Here is a 23332-nt window from a genome sequence, read left to right as displayed (position 1 = left end):
GTTACTGAATCACCAGAACGCATCCCAGCCTGACATTTTGTTTTAAATATAGAGCCATTCTAGAGAGGAAGGCTTATTCCCTCCACCACACAAAAGGTTATTTATGATCTCAGCAATGGGATATTAAAAAGAGGCCAATGCTAATATTTCCAACAGAAATGTAATCACAGATGACAGCTGTGTTCAGGTAAATAGCCAGGACTGAGCCACAAAACAGAGGTTTTAAATAAGAAATTCTTATTTGATCCAACCTAAGACCACAGGATTTTGTTATTGGCTAAAAGAATGACAACATTGTCAAACCTGAGCAAAGGCAGCTGACACAGTTTGGGCGCTTGGAGTTATTGCTTTACAGACTGCCATCCTTTACAAATGTTCTGTACACAAGATGACTGGGAGGAGAGCTTTGGTTATTATCAGGGCTGTGACTGGAGATCTTGTAAAAAGAGCTGGAGGTCGGGAGTGGGAAAGAAGGTTTGTGCAACTGTGTAATCAGTCACTACGTTTACATGATGGCAGAAACCCGATTTCGGCCGAAATCTGGTTTCTCTATCCATGGGGGGTTAACTGCTCTATCTCAGGGTACATGGCACTGAGAAATCCGACTCTTGTCCGAAAGCATTTCATACCCCGCTACGATAGATGGCGCTGTTTTCATTACAGCTAGTGGTGATCCAGCCATTTCTGGTTGACCTCGTCACCACTAGCAACACAAAAACAACAACAGCCTTCAACTCAGCATGCGAGAAAGATGACGAACGTAGAGCAAGGTGAAGCTACGTCCCTCTACATGATGTTGTGCATGTTTACTCTAGGAGTACTGCGAATGCGAACGGCGCATTTGATTAGAATGGTAATGGCGAGTGCCGGCCGGCACCGGGCAGGACATTTTATCTACGTGTCGACTTCCGGGTCACGGCCAGGGAGGGAGGGAGGGAGGGACGAGGGGGGGCAGGATCTCAAGCATGCGCAAAGACGTCTTCTCCAGTTGTTGTCTAGCTTCCAGAGTTACATGCGCGCGTTGTCCGATATACAGCCAGATCCGATCTACTTATCTGGGGGTGGTTATCCGACTTCAGTCGGACACAAGAAATCTAGATTTGTGGAGTTACATGACATGGATCTTCGATTGAAACCGGACAACGCCAGAAATCGGGTTTCAATCGGACACATGTAACCGCAGTGACTGTGAATCTGATTTGATAAAGAAAACTTGAGAGGTGAACTGAGAGATAATGAAAACAAGCTCTATTACAATCACGACCAGACATTGGACAGAAGGATGATAATTCCCATATCAATGATTGGCCATGTAAATATCACTCCCACTCGTATTAGAAGACTAATTTAGAATGAAACGGATCAAATGGACAAAACACATTGTGTAGTGTACAATCCACTATTTTGTTTTAAGTTAAATAATCGGTAGATGTTTTTGTTTTTTTAATCGAATTGCTTACAAAAGCTGATGCATCATGTCATTATATGATGTAATTTTCTGGCTTCATAGTAGTGTATTAGAAAGTAATTCCAACCATATGATCTTAATTTATATTTCAAACTATATAAGCTTTAGGTTGTGTGCATCGTGCTATTGTTTATTGTCCCTTGCTCTATATGTGTGTGTTACATTACCAAGAATTTTCTAAATGAGAATTTGCAGGTTTTACAGAAGCTAATAGAACACAATTTCAAGTCAAATGTGCTGTGTTATAGTCATATAGATTAATTGGTCTCCTGTGTGTGTGCTTGTTTAAGGTGAGGCTGTGGGTGTGGCAGTCAAAGTTCACCTCTGATCTGTGAAAGAGGAAACCTTCCAGTTGCTGGAAATGAGCAGGCTAATTATTAATAATTACATGACAATAGACAGATCAGACATTATTATTCTCCTTAGCTGAACCAATAACATTCATGCACATCTCTCTCGTCACGGAAAAACATGGAACTGGAAATGTGTGCTGGTGTTTTTATACAAACTATTGTAAAGAAAAACATTTGGAAGAACCTCCACTATTATAATCATAGATAGTCATTGTTTTTTTGTCACAGTGCTTCACTAAAAGTTGTTTCAAAATGGCCTGTTCTACCAGAAAAGTGTGCAAATGCAGCCATGTGTTAATATTGACCAGGTTGTGCTGTTTAAGTGATTGCCCCACACTGACATCCTGTTTGTCCTTCCTAATTGAGCAGTCAGGAACATGTTGACAGGATTGCGTGAAGCTGATCATGATTACAGCTCCACTGAGTCATACAGAGAGTGAAGGAGAGAGAGAGAGAGAGAGAGAGAGGAAGAGAGACACTAACAGAGAGAGAGCTGGTGAGATAAAATTACTTTCGCATCATTCATAGCACTGCCAGATTAATGAATACACAGGCGCACATAGAACCACAGCACTTTTATGAAGTGTGCTTTGGAATACTTCCAAAATTGTGTGCACAGCTTCCAGACTTTTCAAGATGAGGGACCGACAACTTTCACTGGCACCACACGGTTAAGATTTAATCTAGTTTTGAATACTAAGGGGATGCATTGGCAGACGGAGCTGCATACCTGTACTCTTTGAACGAGCAGCACAGCCTGTGAATCATTCTGATCAGCCTCCAGGATAAGGTCCGTCAGTTTGTGGATGATGACATCCAGCGGACCCTGCTCCTCCAGAGGCTGGCTGAGATCCAGCTAAGGAGAGAAAAGAACAATCATCGGTCAAGGGTTATGGTGCAAACAGGGCCATCGTACACTCAAGTATTGATTTACCACATTTAGAAATTGAATACCTCAGCAATCATCCATGAAAAGCTTTTTGACCAAACTGCTAGGAGCTGATGATTTGAAACCCTGATGTCTGACTGCAAAGCACTACTTTTTGTGACCTACAGCTTTGAAAATGACTCAATATAAATCAGATTTTTGGTCACTGACATTTTCTTAACAACACTGTCAGTATTTCAACCGTCTCTTTTGTCCCTAACAGGATGAGGAAGACAGTAAAACAAGAAATCTACTCAATCCCCATAGCTCAGGCCTTAAGTCAGACCTCGTATTCATAACTTCCCCTAAAAGCACTGTTGTCTGCAGTTGGTTATGGTACTTTCCATTTTTACATGTGACCTTTGCTTGAATGTTTCTGTTTTACCTACTACTTGCTCACACCACTTATTTCATTTGCAAAGCTCAAAAGGGAACTTTACCATATGTATTGCTCTGAAACATAACTTTATAATAGAGTTTATAACCCAGGGCAGGTTCCGAAAAATTTTGAAATTATATTCCCCTTCAGGTCAGGTTCGGTAACATTGGCTGGGCAATCCACTTCATTGTTTAAACTGCTGGTGCCTGTAATTGGCAAAAATGTCAGGGCTCAATAGGGGTCGGATACCCAAAAAACGTTCCCCCCTCAGGGTAGGGCTAGGTTAGTATTGTCTCATGCTCGGCCGGGTGCAGACAGAAAATTATGGCCCAGTACTGGTGATAAAATCTTAAATGTACAGAAACCTGCAATATGAATCTGATTTATAGCTTCTCTGTGACACGAAACAACCAGTTTCGAATGCAGCGGTGACAAAGGAATCTATAGCACAGACAGTCAACAGCCGACTTTAACATTTCGAGTACGTTTCATTCTGTCCACACATAAATTACCAGCAAATTATTTAAGTAACTTTGGGAAGTTATTAATCTGCCACTGCCCTACTTATTTATGCTCCTAATGTGTCAATAGAAAAGAGGAATCTCTCCAACGCTTCTCATAGTTCTGCTCTAGATCACAAACAAACGTTTTTTCTTTTCTGCTTTTTTGGTTACAAAGACATCTGGACCGATTCCAAATCCTCTTCTTCCTCTTTTATCTATAGCTGTAACTAAGATGCAGCCAGAGTTTGCGTTGCATTTGTTTTGAATCACATCATCAGGATTCATTCCTGGTGTCTTCCATTTTGCTATGAATTACATACCATCTCCCTCTGGCCAGACCGCCAGTCTCACAGAGCATACTCAGCCTCCGAGGGTGATAAGATTTATGTGGGTCAGCAGCACTTGCGCACCCACACAAACACCCACAAAAGTAGGAACATTACCAGAGGAAGCTGAAGACAATACAAAAGAGGCCTGTATTACTATATTATATATTACAAGTAATAACTGTACATATTACTGCTATACAGTTGTCTTCAATAAGTATAGTTAGGAATATAAATCTCAGAAAAGGGGTGCAGGGGAAAGTATAGTTTGAGACAAACTGCAAATTTCTGGCTAGTATACATTATACTAATATAAATACTTATCAAATAAATAACAGTATGACTCCTAGAATGTGTCAAATAAAAACACTAGACTGAAACACTGAAAGAGACAGTCCAAATGAAACCAGCACAAACTACATTGTACTGAGAAGTGGTTGTAGGGCAGTTACGTAATGCAGGCGTCGCTTACTCATTAGCTCCTCAGCAGACAGGGATTATTACAGACAACAGATAATTCACTAACACCTGTGCAAATAAGCCAGAGCCAGGCAGGAGCCCACTGTGTTGGTGATGTCAAGACAGTACGTAAAACAATAGTGAATACACTTTGGTCATACGGGTGTGGATCAATGCAAGAACTGTAAAGCTTTACAATTTCAGTTGATTTAGGGTTGGTCATAGTCAGGGCCATCACATTCTGGTTAATGATTCTGAGATGTGTGGCAGATAGATGACTAATTACATACAATTGGCCCTGCCCTGAAAAGTCAGTTGCACAGACTGGTAAATCTGCTAAATGTCAATTGATTTACGTGTCGTCTTCTTTGCACTAGTTACAACATTGGACAGAACAATTCAGGTGCAGTTACGCCAGTCACTGATTTACAGTACAGGTTCTCATCTCATTCTGTCAGGTCACATGAGCTTTTCTATGTTGAGCAGGCACAGCCGGTACAACACTTCATACGGAGTGAGGTGTTTGAGTCAAGCTGCATTCCCTTAAGAGCTCATTATGCTACATCAACGCGACATTTTTTTCCCCCGTCCATTTTAACACTGTGGGATCTCATTCTCCACCTCGCTCCATTTCTCATGCTTGTCGAAGCAGGCCCTGCAGCTAAAAAGAAACATGCCAACACGAGTAGCAAAAATGTATCAATGCCAATGAGGCCAAACATGTTCAGTGACTGTAGAAGGTTTGTAAGAAATGACACATAAGAAGCATCTTCAAATCCATTGCTAGGGGTGGGAAATACTGCTGAAATCCTATATCATCGTGCATGTAACTCTGTATTTCAACATATTGTAGTATAATCAGGTCAATAAATGTCAATAATGTTGAAGCACAGTGAGAGATATAACTTGTATAATTGTTTTGAATGTACCACCTCAGATTTGTGAGTTTGTCGTTGTGTGTTTACAATTAGTTTTCCGATTTCTTCAACTTTCAGTCAGGACTGGAGCACAAATCGGGCTTTTAACTTTAAACTTAAATTATTTGACTGATAATATATATTAAGCAGGATACAAAATGTTGGCCAAACTACAGAGCCCTAGGGATAATTAGTTTACAATAAATTTTGACCATATTAATCACAGGAATCAATGACATCCAACTTAGCTTAAAGTGGCCCGAAACTCACCATAGATGGTAGGCCTCAGATTTCTATCACCTTATGGTATTGGTCTCTTATCATTAAGATAAGGTTTTCCCCTCAAAAAAGCTAGCACAACTTAACTAGCAGCAAAAGCTGTTGTAGAAGACAAGCTGATATAGCCTTTTGACCAATAGTATTGTGGATGAAAAGCAACAACCAGTTGGAATACCTTGCTTCAGATTTCAGGAAGACCAAAACGATACAAGTGACAACATTTAATAAAATCAAACAGTATGATTGCATAAGCTCAAGTGAGGTAGCCCGGTAATAAAAACAGGCAGTGGTGACGAGGCATCTCAGCAGTCCAGCTGGTTTATCAGCAATTGTATTGTCCAGAGACAAAGACACAGAGCCATGAGCATATGGCAGTAAACATACATGCTGCTAATACCTTAATAGCTCTGTGTTTGTAAGTCAACACTCATAAAATGTGTTGTCACCTGTGGATAAACTAATACTGGATCTTACAACACTAGCTGCTGTGAACAGCAGTAGCGACAGGGCCTCCGCCGTGGCATGAGATACAGCAAGTCGCTAAAAAACCACAGAGCTCGCTCTTGTTTTCTGTCTAGCCAGCAGTGTCAGTGCCGGCTGGATGGGAATTTTTCTGTACTCCACTGAGGCAGGGCTTTTAATCTCTTGCTTACACAACACAGAGGACCCATCCACAGTCTGGCCCCTCAACAAAAAAGAGGACTCTACATTGTGGGGGTCAACACCCACTGGCAAAGACACATCACAGAGGATGTAGCTCTGCTCTTTCCGTGCATACACACAGTGACCCTGCATCAGAGCTCATCCAAGAACCCAGCAGTCAAGTCACTGATGTTCTGCTAAATGCTAAAAGCCGAAATGTCAGCCAACGTCTTTGCGAGTCCCTTTGGGACTGAGAGCGAGCAGTGGGTCGTGGCAGTGATGGACAACACAGAAAACATGCTGGATCCTGGAGGGACAGGGCAGGTCAGGGCAAATATATTTTCAGCTTTGATATAGCTTCACAGTGGGGCCAAGCTATTCCCCTGGGAAATGTTAGAACGGGAATGGTGAGGACCAAGCTCATAGTGTACTTCAGTTTTCAACATTGTTTCCCTGTTTGCACCATTTATCGTTCTTAGTTTTAGATGTTTTTAGAGGGGTCATCGTAGCTGCCCTGAGCTCACACCACACCTGGCTTTTGCTTTGTTGTCAGAGCTAGACTGTGTGTGTGTGTGTCAAGTGCAGACTGACATGCTATGAATGATTAAGTGTGCTGTGTGGCACTTGACACCCTGATGTAAGAGAAACACATGTCTCTGAGACAAACTGGGGCTGGGAGCCCCACTACACATGAATTATGAGACTAAACATGAGAGTGGATCAACACGAACGGGAATCTGCAGCCCAAAACCAAGAGGGTCAATAACCTTGTCCTCAGCATCTCAAGAGGTCCTGTAAGTAATTACATGTTTCTGCAGCTGAATATGTTGTTCAATAAATGTCTTATGTCTTTATTACTAATACACTTATTCGAATAATATCAGGTTAACCAAAAAGGATGTTTTAGGCCTACTGGAGAGACTTCAATAGACTCAAGGGTTGTGGATAGTTAAGGAGGTAAAGGAGTCACTGTGAAGATTACTGAGTCAAACTGTATATATCTCATCCATCACCATCACCATCATCATCATCATCATCAATGACTGCTCAAAAACACCCCCACATTGCATTTCTAATCATTTGCTCCGTCTTAACTTATCTGACTTGATGCTATTTCCCGATAACTGCAGTCAGCGAATCTTGGTGCACTGCAAGATCGATAAATCTCCTCTAAAGAAAACCTCTTGTTTGTCATCTTCCACAATTCAATAAGTGGGTGGAATACAGTAACATGAAAGAAATGAACTTTAAATTCCTGAGGACTACTCAATAACTTTCCATTGACAGCCCACTCAAACAACGACCATTTGCTGTGATGGTTTCTCTCTTTCTCTCTCTCTCTCTCAGAGCGATTATGGGCTTCCTCAAGGCCGGGCCTGGTGAGTTAATCTTATCTAGCTCTATGATACAGACAGGTTAATACACAGAGCATCGGGTGGATGGCTTTCATGAACACTGGGCGAAGGGGTCAGTAGTAATGAAATGGCACAACATTTTGGGGAAAAGTAGAGAGAAGGTGAGGGTGATAATGAACTACTTCAAAAAATAAAATAATAAAGACTGAAATGTGCGATAATAAAAAGTCAAACTGAAGAACTGTCTGTTCTTTTCCACTTCTGTCAGTCCTGATGAAAATAAATATAGATTGTTTTCCCACACTAGAAATGGGAATATAAAATTAGCTCCCTGGGGCTGCCAGATTTAGCAAAGATATGTTCACACAGAATGAGATCATAACCACTGCCAACCATCTGGAGAATACCCCCTCACGTGGCAAATACCATCACATCAACGAGAATTACCTATGCTTCATTGCCTGGATCCATAACATGTCTGAAACAAGTGAAACTTCTGATTTCACAAAACCATTAACGTCTCAAGGCTGCTGCTGTTGTCTGATAAACCCATAGTGAGTTTACTATTTCGTAAGTGGCAAATGTTCACATTTGAGAAGTAAAAACCTCAGAAAATTGGGCATCATTGATTATAAAATGATGATCAACTAACAAAACAGTTGTACTTCAGTTTTCTGTGGATCAACGAATGAACCTTGTTCCAGCTTTAGTACACTGCTGTTCCTCCAGCTAATCTGTGTTTACGACACAATGAATAAGAACATTAGCTTATCATTTATTATGTTGTGAGTAATAGTTTATTCTGCCCAGAAAAGAGGTACGCTTAATTTGTCCTTAGGTATCCAAGGTTGAGTTATGTTATCAACAGGATCAGCTAGTCTGTCAGACCACAGGGACAAGGATAGGTGATTAAATAGGCTGCAAGAGATAAATCTGAAGCTTTATTCCACTAAAGCTTTCTAGAGAAGGTTAAATACACTTGATATCAATGTCACACCAATACTCCCTCACCTCCAACAGACAAAACAAGCTGGATGGACTTTTAATTTGGATGCTTCAGTTATAGGGTTAATGTACCATCACTTCCATGAGCTTAATTTACTTTATGTGGAAATTAGTCTTAGGCCTTCGCAAGAGTGAAATAAAAACAACACACAGGAAATTGAACAAGGTTTTAAATATGTTATCTGCCATTAGAAATTGTTGTCACTTTTTGAAAAATAAGAGTTTATGAGAAATAGCTGCAGCTCACAAGTGTAATAGGAGAAGACAGCTTTGTACAAAGACTTGCATTACAAGGCCAAAGCATTACAAAGGCTGCCATTATGTTTGCTTGTGATACGGTCATGACAGTACAGGCACTGACTGGCATTGGGTGCAACACAGGCCGCCACAACACCAGTGTGAACTGAAGAACACCTCTGGGTGTCTGAGTAATCTGAGCTTTCTCAATTGGCAGTGACAGGCCGGCTAAAAATAAAGAGAATTTATGCTGAATTGTAGGAGGAATTATAAAAAAGCCCTCATTGAACAACAGGTAGTCAAGGAAAGCGAGCAACTGGTATGGTCGGCGGGCTGCTCAAGTCCCTGGGTACCATTTGCTTAGGGTCTGTGAGGATCTGCTCTCTCCCAGGAGGGGCTGAAAGTACAGTGGGAAACAAAGCCCTGCTTACTTTGGGACTATTCCCACGACAAGGATTTTTCTTGGTGTGCTGATAGCACAGTGAGAGGAAAATAATAACCTCAAAGTGAGGGGATAAAGAACCTCCCATGAAGATGAGAGACAGCGTTCAAAAACAGCGGACGACAGGGTAATTTCCTCCTCAATGGCAGAAACCACTATAACTGACAAGTACTTTTCAGCACTGAGCTTCCATGACATAGCAACAACTGTTACTATGCTGCTGTATGTGCTGTGTTTACTTGGAGTCTAGTATACTGTTAAATATCCATTAATGACAGCGGGCTACCCTTCCCTGCATCCTTCATTCACCTGAGCATGACTCAGCACCCATCCTTTAGTCGAGCTAACTCATTACGAGAGCAAGAACATTCCTTTGCCTGAGGCACATGACAGCTTAAAATGACTGTAATTATAATAAATATGTAACTGCTCGCATTCATGATCTATTCTAAAAGATATGACATACGTGACTGGTGACACATAGTAGGACTCACACACACTATCAAGAGATGAAGCCAAAACAACCCGGATACAAACTTGGCCATCTTGTCCATATTTTTTATTGCATCAAATAACTAATTAAAACCCAACTAACTGAAAAAACTAAAAAACAATGCAACATAATTCTGAAACCATATTTAGGAAAAATGTATTTGACATGTGCTTTGACGTTTTCGTTTGGTCCATGTCCTATCCACTAACATGGAGGAGGCGGGACTTACAACCTATAGTGCAACCTGCCACAAGGTGGCAATCGAGAAGCTTTGGTCTCACTTTTGGAGAGTTGTCACGTCTTTCAATATTTATATATATACACATGCACACACACACACAAACACACCAGTTAACAGAGCCTAAGTGACGTGTTGAAATATTGTGTTGGGTCAAGCAGTTGTTGCATCACAGCTTAAGAATGAACATGGCCTGGACTGGTGAACTGTGACTGCTTGCAGACTGAAAATACCAAGACCTTGCATAAACTACATCAGGTACAAAGGTGGGTTTATAGTTCAAATCAAAAAAATATACATATAGTAAAATTGTGCATTTTGAACTCAAACCACAAGACACTTAATCTGAAAAACAACCAACAAAACCATGAAAGTCGCCCACTTACCTGAACAACTTCTATTCCTCTTTTCCTGCAAAAGAAGATAAAAGCAATAATCATTAATGTGATCAAAATAAACTGAAAGTGATGATTTTTAACATACATTGCCCAGCACTGAGAGAACCTATAGGATACAAGATGTAGAACAGGTGCTGTGGGTCAGGATGTGTCTGCTGTGTTCCTGCTCATAAAGTGATTCGCCTGTGATCTCTGTACTTGTCGCTGGTAGTGGCGACAGGCAGCAGCTGTTGTGATACCTTGTTAACGTGAGCTTGGTGCTCACAGCATTAGTGCATTAACGTCTGTCAAAATACAACACTGACTTTGTAGATTCAGATTTTCACACCCCTGTTACTCAATTTAAGGTACTACTTGGACACTAATTAAATGGAGACGTGTGTGTGTGTGTTGCAGACTGTTGTTATTTTGTTGTGGTATTGAATCTGATACACAATCGTGAACTTTCAGAAGTACTGCAAATTACCTTCCAGATTTCTGTTATTGTGACCTCTGTATTAGAGACATGAGCGACTGACACATCACCTCTGCACCTGGACATCAAAAATAAATTGTGCCACATTATTTAGTAAAATTGTGTGATAGCAAGACAGCACAGCAGGATTATTGCAGCTGAAATATAAAAATCCCTCTCTCAAGCTGGAGAATATTGTACTTTACACTGCACAGAAATAAAAGTGGTTGCTTGGCAACCATCAGACCCCTACAATATCAGAGTTGTTGGTAGAGGCGACTGTCTTAACATAGTACACCACTCCACTGTCAACACGAAGAACCACATGTTTCTAGAAATTGTTCTAAAAGGCACAGCTGATGTTTAAACCTGCTGGATTTTATTAGTCTCCACCGAGAGAAAAACAGGCTCCCAAGCAGAGAGTGGAGGAGAGGCATTTGCATATTTCTGGTGAAGCTAGCTCCAGCAAAAAAGAAAAAAAGTAATACTTGAAAAGGACAAAACAACTTAGTCCTAGTCGGGGGGAATTTATAATGAGTGCAATCCAGCAGCACTACCACCAACTCAGCCTGTCCGGGGTAGTTGTTTTTAAGGTTACAGCTCCATGGCAACAGCAGTGCAGCAATTCACTGCTTCACAACAATGTGGATATTTAATACTGCAGCTGGAGTGTTTCATGTGGTGTCAATGGGGACCTTTAGTTTCATCCCATCTCAGACATGGAGATGGCCTGCTATCGTGCATTGCTACACAGCGAGCAGAAAGAAAGGGATTAAGGAGGAGAGCGGATGACCAAGGGAGGCCAGGGTCAAAACTTTCTGAATAAGCTCAACCCACATGAACATTGAGGTGTAACAAAAAATAAATACATGTCACCATGTCACCATACTTAATTAAAATGGCTTTGTTGTGGAAAACTTTGGGTGGAATCAGCTAAAGCCGGTCAAACAGGAGAAACTGATTTACCTGTTGGACCTGTTGATTTGTTGCTATCTTTCATGACCAAATTGATGCATTCACTCCTTTAGAACCCATAGATTTAAAAGTGCTACTCTCCACAGGTTTGAAATTATCTTATCATTGGGGTGAAAGACAAATCACGTTACCAAGCCCAGGGCAAACACCCAGTGACCCCGAACAGCTCCACTGCCCGAGGCAGAGGGCACACAGCCCAGCAACAGCAAGCCCGAGGAAGACACACAGCTCTGAATAAGATTTAACTCATTGAAGTAAAGTATCTATCATTATGTGATGATAGGCATAATTGCAAACAAATCAACTTTTAAACTGTAGCAGGTCATAGGCGTTAGCTAAGTCGGTGAGACCTGTTGATTTGTTGCTATCTTTCATGTACAAATTGATGCCATCAGTTCAATAGAACACATAGATTTTAGAGTGCTACTCTAAATAGGTTTTATATAATGTTATCATTCGGGTGAAAGACAAGCCACAAGCATACAAGGAAATATCATCAGTGCAGTTGCCCTGTGGCCTTGCCTTGACAGGATGAAGTGACAATATTTTCATATCATTCAATGACGCCCAGGCTGTCCAATCTCAAGGGCACAGCATTTTTCTTAATCAGGTATTTATGATTAAGTAGGAAGCCGCTAAATTGCTGTGTGAGAGTAAGGAACACAAACATGAACCCTAGTGGCCCTGAGCAGCAGGAACCCCTTAAAGTCCAGCTGCACGAGACAGGGTAGACTCAACACTGGAGCACTTGCCGTGTCAGCTGCATGCCACATGATAAGGGAGATAGAAAACCTGACGAGTCACTGTTAATTAACATTACATTCACATAAGGTTTAACTCATAGAAGTAAGTCATCGATCATTATTTGATGATATGAGTCATTTCAAACAAATCAACTTTTAAACTGTAGCAGTTGGGAGATGGCAGCTGAGTCTGTGAGAGAGGGACCCGCTTTATTACCGCAGGGAGAAAAAAATCAATATTGTCACAGCCCCATGAGCATCACATTGCAAGTTTATCATAGTTCCATCTTTTCCTTCTTCTTGAAGGTTGCATGCTATATGACGTAGGAAAAGTGTCAGAAATATGTCAAAAAGAACTAGACAACAAGTTGTGAATTGAGTGACTGGGCAACAGAAGCCATTTAAGAGCTCTTTTCCATTTATAAGTGCTTGTATTTGTTGTTGTTCTTGTAAAAAGGACCTGATCTTCCTGATCAGTCCCAAACATGACCTTTTAAAACTCAGAACACACCCTTCATGCAGGTGTCGGGGGTGTTCCTTTAAGGTTTATGAGGCGATTACATTTTTTTTGTGGATTACAGTGTTGTAATCTGCTCTGAGTCCATCAGGTCACTTTGTGGAGCAACAGCACTCCTATAAAAGGTTTTAAACATTTTTCATAGGTTGCTAAATCAAAAGACTCCATCATCCTCTTGCTCTGTGCAGATTGCTGCTAACATATGTGTTTTCAGGACAACTGAAGTCCTCATAGAGCACAGGTAGCTAGGCAATGTTGCAATGAAAGGTGCTGAAGAAAATCCATGCCATACTTTGTAATATTTTACTCAGTTGAAGATGGACAAGCTACAACAAGACAAACAAACAACAACACCCATTAAGCCAGAACCATTAAGGCCGGGGGAATCAGAACAAATCCATGTTAGAGTAGCAGATAATACATGCATGCAGATAATACACATCCAACTGGTGTGCAGACAATTCTTGTCTTCTGATAAGAGTTGAAACACACCCTTGATTAAATTCTGTTATGGCTCTGCATGTGGACAAATACAGTATATCTTGTTGTAGCTAAATAAATCGTCTCAATTCTAGAGACAAAGAAGATTGGTTTCTGTGATATCACAGATTTCAAGTTACCACGAGAGTATAGAACTGAAATAGTCACAGAGCAAATCCTGCGGTTTTAACAAGGTGGAGATTTGTTCCTCTTTCTGTAGACACACACACACCAGCCATTAAATGTCATGCTTCGGGACAATTAAAGTAAATAAGAACGTCTGTTTTAGCTGCCAGTCCTGTTTCACAGGTACCTTTAACTGAGATCAGCAGCTCTGCCTACACACATTCCCTCCTCGCGCCATGTCTCAACAAGCACAGATTAGAGACATAACAAACTAAAAACCTACTACAGTAAAAGACAAAAGCTACGAGGGCTCGACTTCTTCTGGGGCCCCTTTGCTCCGGCAGAGAGTGAAAGAATCAGAGATGCTATGTGTGTGTGTGTGTGTGTATGAGTGAAAGCTCTAATGGAAACTGCGAAAGGGGCTATTCCCTGTAAGAGGGGAGGAGGGGCTCATCAGTCCTGATTGTCATTGTCTGACAGCACACCTCTTAATTCACTGTAGCATAAATATTTAATGATGTAGACCCACAGTGGTTGCATGGCAGGATATTGTTGTTGTTGTTGTTGTTCTGTATGCAGTGAAATCGGTCTTCTGGCCACATACCTGCACATATCGGCAAAGGCCTGGAAATTCAGCTTCTTCATCTTCTTCTCGCTGAGCCAGTAGCCGACTCTCCGGCCCTTCAGGAAGGTCTGCATCTCCACTGTGCCCCCTGGTCCCCCTGGTGCTGCTCCGGAGTGAGACGGCGGCGGTTGGAGGCTCGACCTGGAACAGACACAGGACGCTGTAACGTTCAAGTTCGTCACAGCCAACCAGGGGCTGCCGAGAGACGACCACGCTCAAAGTTGACGAGTCGAACCAACAAACTCCCCGGGGTGTCCCCTCAACATTACCCCCCCCCCCCTCCCTCATATTCAACACAATGCATCCCCCCCACGCCATAGTACAGCGAGTGAGCTCCAGCATCCGCGAACCGCACACTCCGACCCTCGTTCCCTGAAGCTAACCCCAACCGCTAACGTTAGCTGGCTAGCTGGGGAGTGACAGTCTGCCAAGCTAACCGAGGGCATTGCAACTGGGAGACGTTGAGCTAGCTCGTCGTGGAGCTCGCCCAGCGGCCACCTCACCTCCACATGTGGGACGAGCTCACCAGCCAGCGAGGGCGACTTGGCAACAACCAGAAAGAAAACGATGAAGCCACTGACATGACAAGGAATTACAGCTGGCAGCTAGAGGAGCTGCGCGGCGGAGCTAACTGACCTGGTAGTTATTTTAGCACAGTTCCCCCTCCTCGGCGTGTGTCCTCTGAGCAAAACTAGCTCCGGTGGTGGCCCATTGTCGGTCCGTGCTGCGGGGGGAGGACGAGAGGTTTTCCGGGCAGGTGCCAGATGACAGACAGGTTGAGAGGTTCCTGGTGTTTTCCGTCTCTGAGGCTGAGCTCCACTGGCGGCTCACACCCAGGATCCCGGAGACTGCTGCTGCCTTCACGGACCGCTCGGAAAGTACCACTCCCCCGCTGGCCAATCACAGCCCGCGTCTTGGTTCCACGTGCTGCTGCCATGACTTCCTCATCGACTTCCACCCCATTAATCGATTGATCGTTTTGTCCATGAGGTGTCGAAACAGGTTTCTGGTTTCGATTGAGCAATGCACCCAAACTCGAATAGCCCATGTCCCTTTGTATCACAAGCAGAACTATTTTTGAATTGAATTGATTATATGTACCTGCTGATCAATCTCCCTAATCAATCAATTTGTCAATGAAGTTTTAATAAATTCTATAAAATAGAAAAACACAGCTATTTTTTCATTTGTTCATTTTTTCCCGATCATGTAAATAAAAAAAGAGAAAACATACAAACAGGTGGAAAATTAACAAACAGTTAAAAAGCATTATTTATTAACAGTGATGGGGGGGGGGGGGGGGGGATAAAACGTTTCATGATTTAATCTACACTTTCGAAAAGGAGTGAGAAGAAGAAAAAAGAAAAACACAGCTTCATGTCTTGTTTCATTGTGGCGTCATGCCAAAACTCAAACAGGCCTATTCAGTTACAACACAAGACCCAGAAAGTGAGCCTTATATAACAAAACAAAAAAAATGTATATAAACTTTAAAAAAATATATATATATTGTTATATTTGATCAACATAACAACACTTTCTAGATAACATTTCAGATAAATTACTATCAAAATTAAATTTACAGCACAACTATTAAGCCTATTCGTTTTTAAAAAGATAGCCATCAGTAGATTGACTTCTGACTGGTTCATTTGTTTGTATTGAGCTCTGTTGAGCTGTTTGATGGAACCTGATATACTTGTTTTAGTCTTTGTCAGACATTATTGTGGACAGGAAAGTTCAGCCCGGATTCTCTCCTGTCAGGAAGTTGGAGAATAGATCAGTAAACTGGTTTGTGATTTTTTTTTGTGTTAAATATTAACCAACTGTGGTTTGCACAATGATCTGATTTTATATGTTGGCACGTTGTTGTTTGTATAATGAACAGTAGTCTGCGATCGTCCAACAGATTTGGCGGGCTCCCAGAGAAACATGGCACAAGGGCACCATCCCCTGGAAAAGAAGTGTAACAAATAGTGATTACTTTTTATATTATTTTATTTTATTCTTCAGGTTTACAGAAAACGTAACAGACAACATAGATATATCCCAAAATAATGATTGGCAATAAATACAAATCTACACATGTAGATCCACATTTGGTAATATAAATAGGGCAGGCATTACTTTTTGAACAAGGTTAGGAGTGTCATTATTTGTCTTGCTTTCGATTCAAAAGATAACAATGAGGTTTTGAAAAACAAAACAAAACAATGATACACAAAAGAACAGACAGTGCTGGAGGCTTTGAGGAGGACAGACCTGCCGCTTCCAGTCCTTCTCTGTTGCATCTACCATCAGGACACGTATGTGAGGTTAGTTGGACTCTGGCTCTTACATTTTTATCTTTAAACTTTGATAATATAACCAGTGTGAAGTAAAATTATAATATATTTTGGTAATTTTCTATTATATCAACACATATTAGATTGCCAGGCTGTAAATGTTTGTGTATAGTTCAACTGCCTGGTAATAATGTGGTTAGACAAAGTTGTAAAGGAAAATTCCTGCTTAATAAGTTGTCGATGAATAAATTGTTTTATCACAGTTATAAGGGTGTTTTTCACAATCTAGTATTCTGAAGTTCTTCTTATTCGTAGCTTATACCTGATTAATACATCACCAGTAGCCTAAATCATTTATTAACCACCAGTTAGCAGCCCTCAGTTTGAACTTATTAAGTGTATATGACTAGTGCATTGATATAATGTGGTATTTAAAATAAAACTAAATAATAAAGCTAAACAAAGATTTTTCCTAATATGCTTAAGAATTATGTACTAATAGAAGCATGTATAATGTTGTGATAAAAAAATCCCTTATTTATACATTGAATCATTGACAAACGCATGTACAAAAATAAAAGCTTTGGGAATCGCAACAAAGGAAATATGACATAAATAAAATAAATTGGTATAACAAAATAAGGATAAATAAGGAGAATGATAACCTAAATTTCTGTAAATGTTCTTTTATCATATAGCCATATTGCCGTTTATGCATTGAATATACTCACATTAAAATTTAAAATAATTTCTAAAAAAGATCGGTGAAACCTAAACAACTATCAATTGTTTATGTAAATAGTTTTTCACAACAGCTGACTTGCACTATTTACAAAGAGGCAGGTGTAAATTGAAATTGAAATAAATAAATTGCAAAAATGATTACGTGGACAATGAGAATATAGATAATCGAAAATAAATCAGAATAAATTTAGATAAAAAAGTTTACACGGTTTGAGGAAATGTCCCAATTCTGAGAGAGAGAGAGAGAGAGACATAACCTTTGCAAGACATAAGGCTCTTATATACTTCTACGTTCTCCGTTTCTCGGAGAGGGCTCCACGGCGGGCAATGGTCTTTTTGATTTTTACTAATCCGAAAAAAATTCACCGCCAAACCCATAGGTGGCGCAACGGAAGACGAGCTCAGAGAAGCCTACCCCATTTGGGAAGAAGAAGTCCACGTGTGTCTGTTTATATCTATCAGCTCGTCCCCACACACTGAACCATGGCAACTAACAGAACTAAATAAAGTGACACCCAGCGTGTCAAGATGCTGATGTAATCGTTTCTTAGCGCGGCGGTTCCCCGGTCTTGTTTCCGAACTGTGTTGCTGATTCCACAGCTTGAATCTGCTTGAGGCTACATGTAGCTAGAAGCTACACGGACCTAGCTCCCCCCAGCTTCCACACACAGTCAGCAGGGAGTCCTGGCACTAACTACTACTATCCAGTGTTTGCTTCTAACCTGACGGTATTATAGAAACAGTGTCATGATAGAAGTGGAATTAAAGTCGTGACGGCGGGTTCTTGCACTGTTACCACCGCAGTTAGCATGGTGGCTATCCTAGCCCGCTAGCCTAGCCTGCTAGCGCCGTTTTGAAAGCTCGTTATAACCGTCTGTGACCGTGCACACATGCCGTCAGTGCTCGAACGAGCCACCGTCAGCCGGACAACTCCGCTGGATTAACACACACGTCACATTAATCGTAGAATCATAGTTGTGTTTGGGTTAGCTGTCAAGCAGGACGTTTGAGGCCGGAAATGACGTCGAACAGAAATGACGTCGTACGGAAATGACGTCATACGGAAATGATGTCGTTCGCGGACCAATCACAGCCAAGAGCTGTCCGTCGGGTCTCCAACATGAAGACGGAGAGTCAGAAAAATCAGACGTGTACGTAAAGCTCTCCGACACGCTCGGAGAGGGCGTTCCACGACGGATAGGGCGGTCTTATCTATCCGTTTTACAAAATACGCAAAAGCATAAATTGGCCTATAAAGATTCCTTTGACCTATGACCACTGACACAGCAGGAGTGGAGTTGTTAGTTACGGCTCAGCTTCAAAGGATTCATGGTCCATGTATGTCCAAGATACAGAACATCATGTTTTATTGGTGTGTATCAAACTTTGACGCCACTCCATCTCAATTTGAAGTTGATCTGATGTAAGCCCTGGTACAAGTACCTCAAAGTTAAAATGTGGAATATGGCCAAAATGGCCACTAAACGCAAAATAGCAGGCTTCCTTTTGCGTTTTTCCAATTGCACCTCAGACTTTTTTGTTTGTCTGGTTGATTTTTGTCAAGATCCGTCAATTTGAACATGTTCCTGGGGTCTCGGGGGGCACCGTTGAGCCATTTTGCAACGCCGATGGAAAATTCCACCAGAATACGATAATTTTCCCCGCTTTCAAATTTTCTGCAAATTTTGGTAAGAATTTGAGCATGTTAAAACCCTTAAAAAGCCAATTAATTTGCCTGAATAATAATCCTCACAATTTAAATAGGGCCTCACTGTCAGTGCTCGGGCCCCATTATTCCTTCTTAAATAGATTAAATATAACCTTTTTTTTTCCGAATCAAAAAACGTCTTCAGACACTCTTTAAACTCATGCAAAAATAATCCAAATGCCACATTTATAATTAAGTATTTTACGTTACACGCAAGTGAAAAAACAAACTAATTTACTATCATCTATTGATTGTTGATCTGTACATCTCTTACGTCACTTCCTCCACGTGGTCTAAGCCCCACTCTCCCGCCCGTTACAGCCGTTTGTCAACACCGTGCTGCTGCTGCTCACGCTCAGTCGTGTGCTCCTGTCTTTGTGTGTCTGTCCTTCACCGACCTTTTAGTTTGTTTTAATCCAGAATGGCTGAAAACAAAGAAGAGTCCGATCTCCTCGACGCTGACTACAGCGCGGAGGACCTGGAGACAGCTTTGTGTGTTCTGGCAGGAAGCGACCCAGAAAACTGCTCCTATCCCCGGGTAAGAAAAACCTCCTGCACCGCATCTCCGCAGCCAGAGTCCTCCTCTAGCTGCAGTGTTATACAAATATATAATGTTGTTCCACAGTATAGTATTGTTGTTGCTATATTGGTTTGTATTATGTATGGGACACCGATTAAACTATAATAAAATGCCATTGTCTTGCTTAGTACCACTGCAGCACGTCTATTTACCCTGATAGTCTATATTTCCTTCTGTTAGAGAGTATAAAATAAAAAGTTCTTTATGACATGATGTTGTAAATAACGTGTTTATCTCCACCTCCTGTGTTGACTGTTGCAGGGCTATGTGAAGAGACAGGCTGTGTTTGCCTGCAACACCTGCACCCCCAGTGCTGCAGAGCCTGCTGGGATATGTCTGGCCTGTGCCAACAAGTGCCACGATGGACACGACATCTTTGAGCTGTACACCAAAAGGTATTTAGGATACAGGTTTTACATCATTGAATCTGTGGTGCGATAAGTAATTTGAAATCTTTTTTCTTTTTGTAGAAATTTTCGCTGTGATTGCGGAAATAGCAAGTTTGGCGATTTCAAGTGTCAGCTGATGAGTGTGAGTCTGCTGCCTTTTTACCGAACTGAGGCTTCATCACCCAGCTTGTGTTCTTGTGTTGCACCTCATGGATGCTGAAGTTCCTCTGCTTCTTCTATTCACAGGCCAAGGACGAGGAAAATGTCAGAAATCTATACAACCACAACTTCAGTGGCTGTTACTGCACGTGTGATCGGCCGTACCCAGACGAGGACGATGACGTATTCCTCTTTGATTTTTCTCATGCAAATCACATATTAATTAAATCTACTGTTTGTTTGTCTCTGATCTGTCACTATGAACATTGTTTTTCAAAAATTACTCAACAGGTCAGCGATGAGATGATTCAGTGTGTTGTCTGTGAGGACTGGTTTCATAGCAGGGTAAGCACATGTCTGTTTGTTTTGATCAAAATCAGCCAAAATACAAGAAAACATGAAAACTTTCATACAAGTGTTAATTTTCTTTATTAATGTTCTATATATTTGATTGAATGTGTTTTCTATTCATTTATAGTTGTTTATAATACAAGTTTCTAGTTAAACTGTGAAATATCAACCCTCAATTACCTTTATTTGGCATAAGGGTTTAATAACATCAAAGGAATCATTGCTTTTAAATATATGTCTATATTGGCCCATATAATTGGTATCAAAAAATTCTTACTCCCAAATATTGGCAGCAGAATCAGCCCCTAAAAACCTGTATCCTTCAGGCTCTAATTAAAGTGAAAGGGTTTCTGAGTGCTTCCTTTGTTCTGATCTGCATTTGAACTGCACTTCAAGTCATCTGCTCTTCATGTGGTCCCTTACAGCACCTGGGCTGCTCTACAGTGGAACCTGAAGAGCTGCAGGAGATGGTGTGTGAGGCGTGCATGAACAAGACTCCTGTTCTATGGACGTACGCCGCTCACTTTGCAGGTAACTCATCCTCCCAATAACAAACCTGTGTGTCTCAACTTTTGACAGTAACGTTCTGAAAGTCATTTCTCCACTCATGTTTCGGCCTTCAGTGCCACCGGTGATCAGCGCCAGTCATTCTGAGGAGGCTGAGGAGGAGGTCGAGGAGGAGGAGGGGGAGGAGCTCGAGGTTGAGGAGCAAGGAGACAAAGAGGAATCCAGGCAAAGTGGGGAAGAAGCAATGACCAGTGTTGAGGACACAATGCAGGAGGTTAGAGACAAAGCTAATGAAAACATATGTTTCCATCTTAAAATGGAGGGTTTGTACTTTCACAAAGAAAAAATATTTTCTTTCCTCCATTTATGAGATCACAAATGTACAACAGTACAAATGACTGATAAGTAGAAAGCATGTTATAACTGTTGATGAAAAATGAAAATGAAAAAACATTTGACGTCATCACTCACATTTGTAGCCTTAAACAACTGTTATGTCAGCATCTATTAAATGAAGAGTTTCAGCAAAAGGATTACTGAAAATATTGAACCCATTTACAGCATTTTTAATCTCCTGGCATGTAATGCTGGGGAGTGGAGTGATCAGTGTGTCTAGGCCCCTGCAATCATTTTTTTTTAAAAGCACAACTCAAACCATTTTTCTGTTTTTCATGACATTTTACAATAGTGTTTACCAGGTGGTTAAGTTGTGCCTTTGAAAAGTTTGTGTTTAATTAGAGAAATATTACACCTTATGGTTACTGTGACAGAACCAAATTATCTACCCTTGTCATATCCTCATGATTCTTGTTTGCGGTTATCATTACCTCCGTCAAGAAGGATTGTCAGCAGGGTTACACAAAAGTTAGTGAACATATTCCTCGAAGTAAGATTTTTATACGTTTCTTTAAGCTACCATTGCGAGATGGATCTTTTTTTTTTTTTAAACAATTGATGCCAGCCTGCCACTAGGTGGGGCTGGAGAGCAATGAGGGGATTATAGCTCTGACTCAGAGAGCAGGCTCCAGTTCCTGTTATCGTGCGTTCCCCTTCTCTGGGTAATTAGAGGAGAAATGACCCATGAGGCACTGCTTCTCCTGCTCTGCAGACGGCTTTGGCCAGGCTTCACAGGACAGCTTACTGTAAACTGGTGATTTTCATCGCCCAATCATGTCATCGTGTCAGTCTCCTTGAGACATCCCCTGGATGAGTCTGCAGTGCTGTGTGCAGCGATGTCTCACAAAGCCCAGGTGTTATCCTCTATCCCTCCTGGCAGTGTAACACAGTAACTCACCCTTGCCTCTCCTGCTATTTGCATCTTAGGAAGCGGTGAACCAGGACTCCCCGGGCAAACGGACCCACGAGCAGATGATGGGCAGCACTGCCAAGGCCAAGGCCAAGTCGGAGGCATGCAGGCTGAAGGGGCTGCAGGACCAGGGGGGGGAGGAGAGGCTGAGACAGGGAGCCGTGTTCTGGCCGTACAGCTGGCGCGCCGAGCTTTGCACCTGCACAAGCTGCAAGGTGGGTCACAAATTATACACACAAGTTGTAAAGAGCCGCTTGCCCGTGTTTGCTCTCCCATGTTGATCCTGCTTAATGTAACAGTATCTCCGTAGCACATCAGCATCTTTTTTTAATGACTGTTTTTGTTGTCACACATCGGCGTGCAGAGGGCTTACGTGGCGGCCAAGGTGCAGTTCCTCATGGATCAGTTCGACACCATTCTGGCCTACGAGAACAAAGGTGCTGAGGAGCCGTTCGGCCAGCACCCGCTAATGGCACTGACCAGCTCGATGGACCGTGTGCAGCAGCTTGAGATCATTTACGGTGAGCATGGCGGGGGCAGCGGGGAAACGGGAGGTCACATTTCCAACTAGGTGGTAATCTTTTGAATTTAAAGGCAGAGGTGTTTGATTGAGATTCAATGTGATAAAATTAATTTATCCATCTTATTCCCTCAGGTTTCAACGAGATGACGACTGCTCTCACTGCGTTTTTACAGCAGTGTGTAACTGAAGGAAAGGTGAGAAATGGACGTCTTATTGCAGATTTTTACAAGGAGAGTGTTTGATAAATTGCCCATGGGCTTTGAGGTCATATTTGATGGACACTGTTCCTTTCTGTGTGCCCGTCTCACTCCTTCTCTGTTTTCATCAGACGCTCACTGCCGAAGCCGTGCATGAGTTCTTCGACGAGCTGCGTGCGAAAAAAAAACGCAGAACCGACAAAGAATAAAAGTAACGAGGCGGCCACAAAGCAGACAACAT

At 41.7% G+C, this 23332-nt stretch overlaps 2 protein-coding genes across 2 annotated transcripts in view; one reads left to right on the top strand and one right to left on the bottom strand.

Moving 5' to 3' along the window:
- Positions 1 to 15181, bottom strand: part of itpk1b (inositol-tetrakisphosphate 1-kinase b) — a 30334-nt gene extending 15153 nt beyond the window's left edge. Inside the window, exons 1-4 of the mRNA XM_061082721.1 lie at positions 14979 to 15181; positions 14322 to 14483; positions 10411 to 10435; positions 2552 to 2677 (exon numbers count right to left, since the gene is read on the bottom strand). Coding sequence (XP_060938704.1) covers positions 2552 to 2677; positions 10411 to 10435; positions 14322 to 14416 — 246 coding nt within the window. The 5' untranslated portion in view covers positions 14417 to 14483; positions 14979 to 15181. The remainder of the gene's footprint in view (positions 1 to 2551; positions 2678 to 10410; positions 10436 to 14321; positions 14484 to 14978) is intronic.
- Positions 15182 to 19500: 4319 nt separating this feature from the next.
- LOC133015751 (putative E3 ubiquitin-protein ligase UBR7) lies at positions 19501 to 23300 on the top strand. Its single transcript, XM_061083018.1, has 11 exons — positions 19501 to 19617; positions 19921 to 20054; positions 20130 to 20190; positions 20295 to 20390; positions 20499 to 20552; positions 20984 to 21089; positions 21182 to 21339; positions 22389 to 22586; positions 22736 to 22892; positions 23027 to 23088; positions 23223 to 23300. Exons 1-11 carry the CDS (start codon positions 19501 to 19503, stop codon positions 23298 to 23300), a joined length of 1221 nt encoding a protein of 406 aa, XP_060939001.1.
- The last annotated feature ends 32 nt before the right edge of the window (positions 23301 to 23332 follow it).

This window comes from Limanda limanda, chromosome 12 (genome assembly GCF_963576545.1).
Source record: "Limanda limanda chromosome 12, fLimLim1.1, whole genome shotgun sequence".
Taxonomy (NCBI): domain Eukaryota; kingdom Metazoa; phylum Chordata; class Actinopteri; order Pleuronectiformes; family Pleuronectidae; genus Limanda; species Limanda limanda.
Note: the sequence above shows the minus strand (reverse complement) of the source record. Positions and strands in the feature narration are given on the sequence as shown.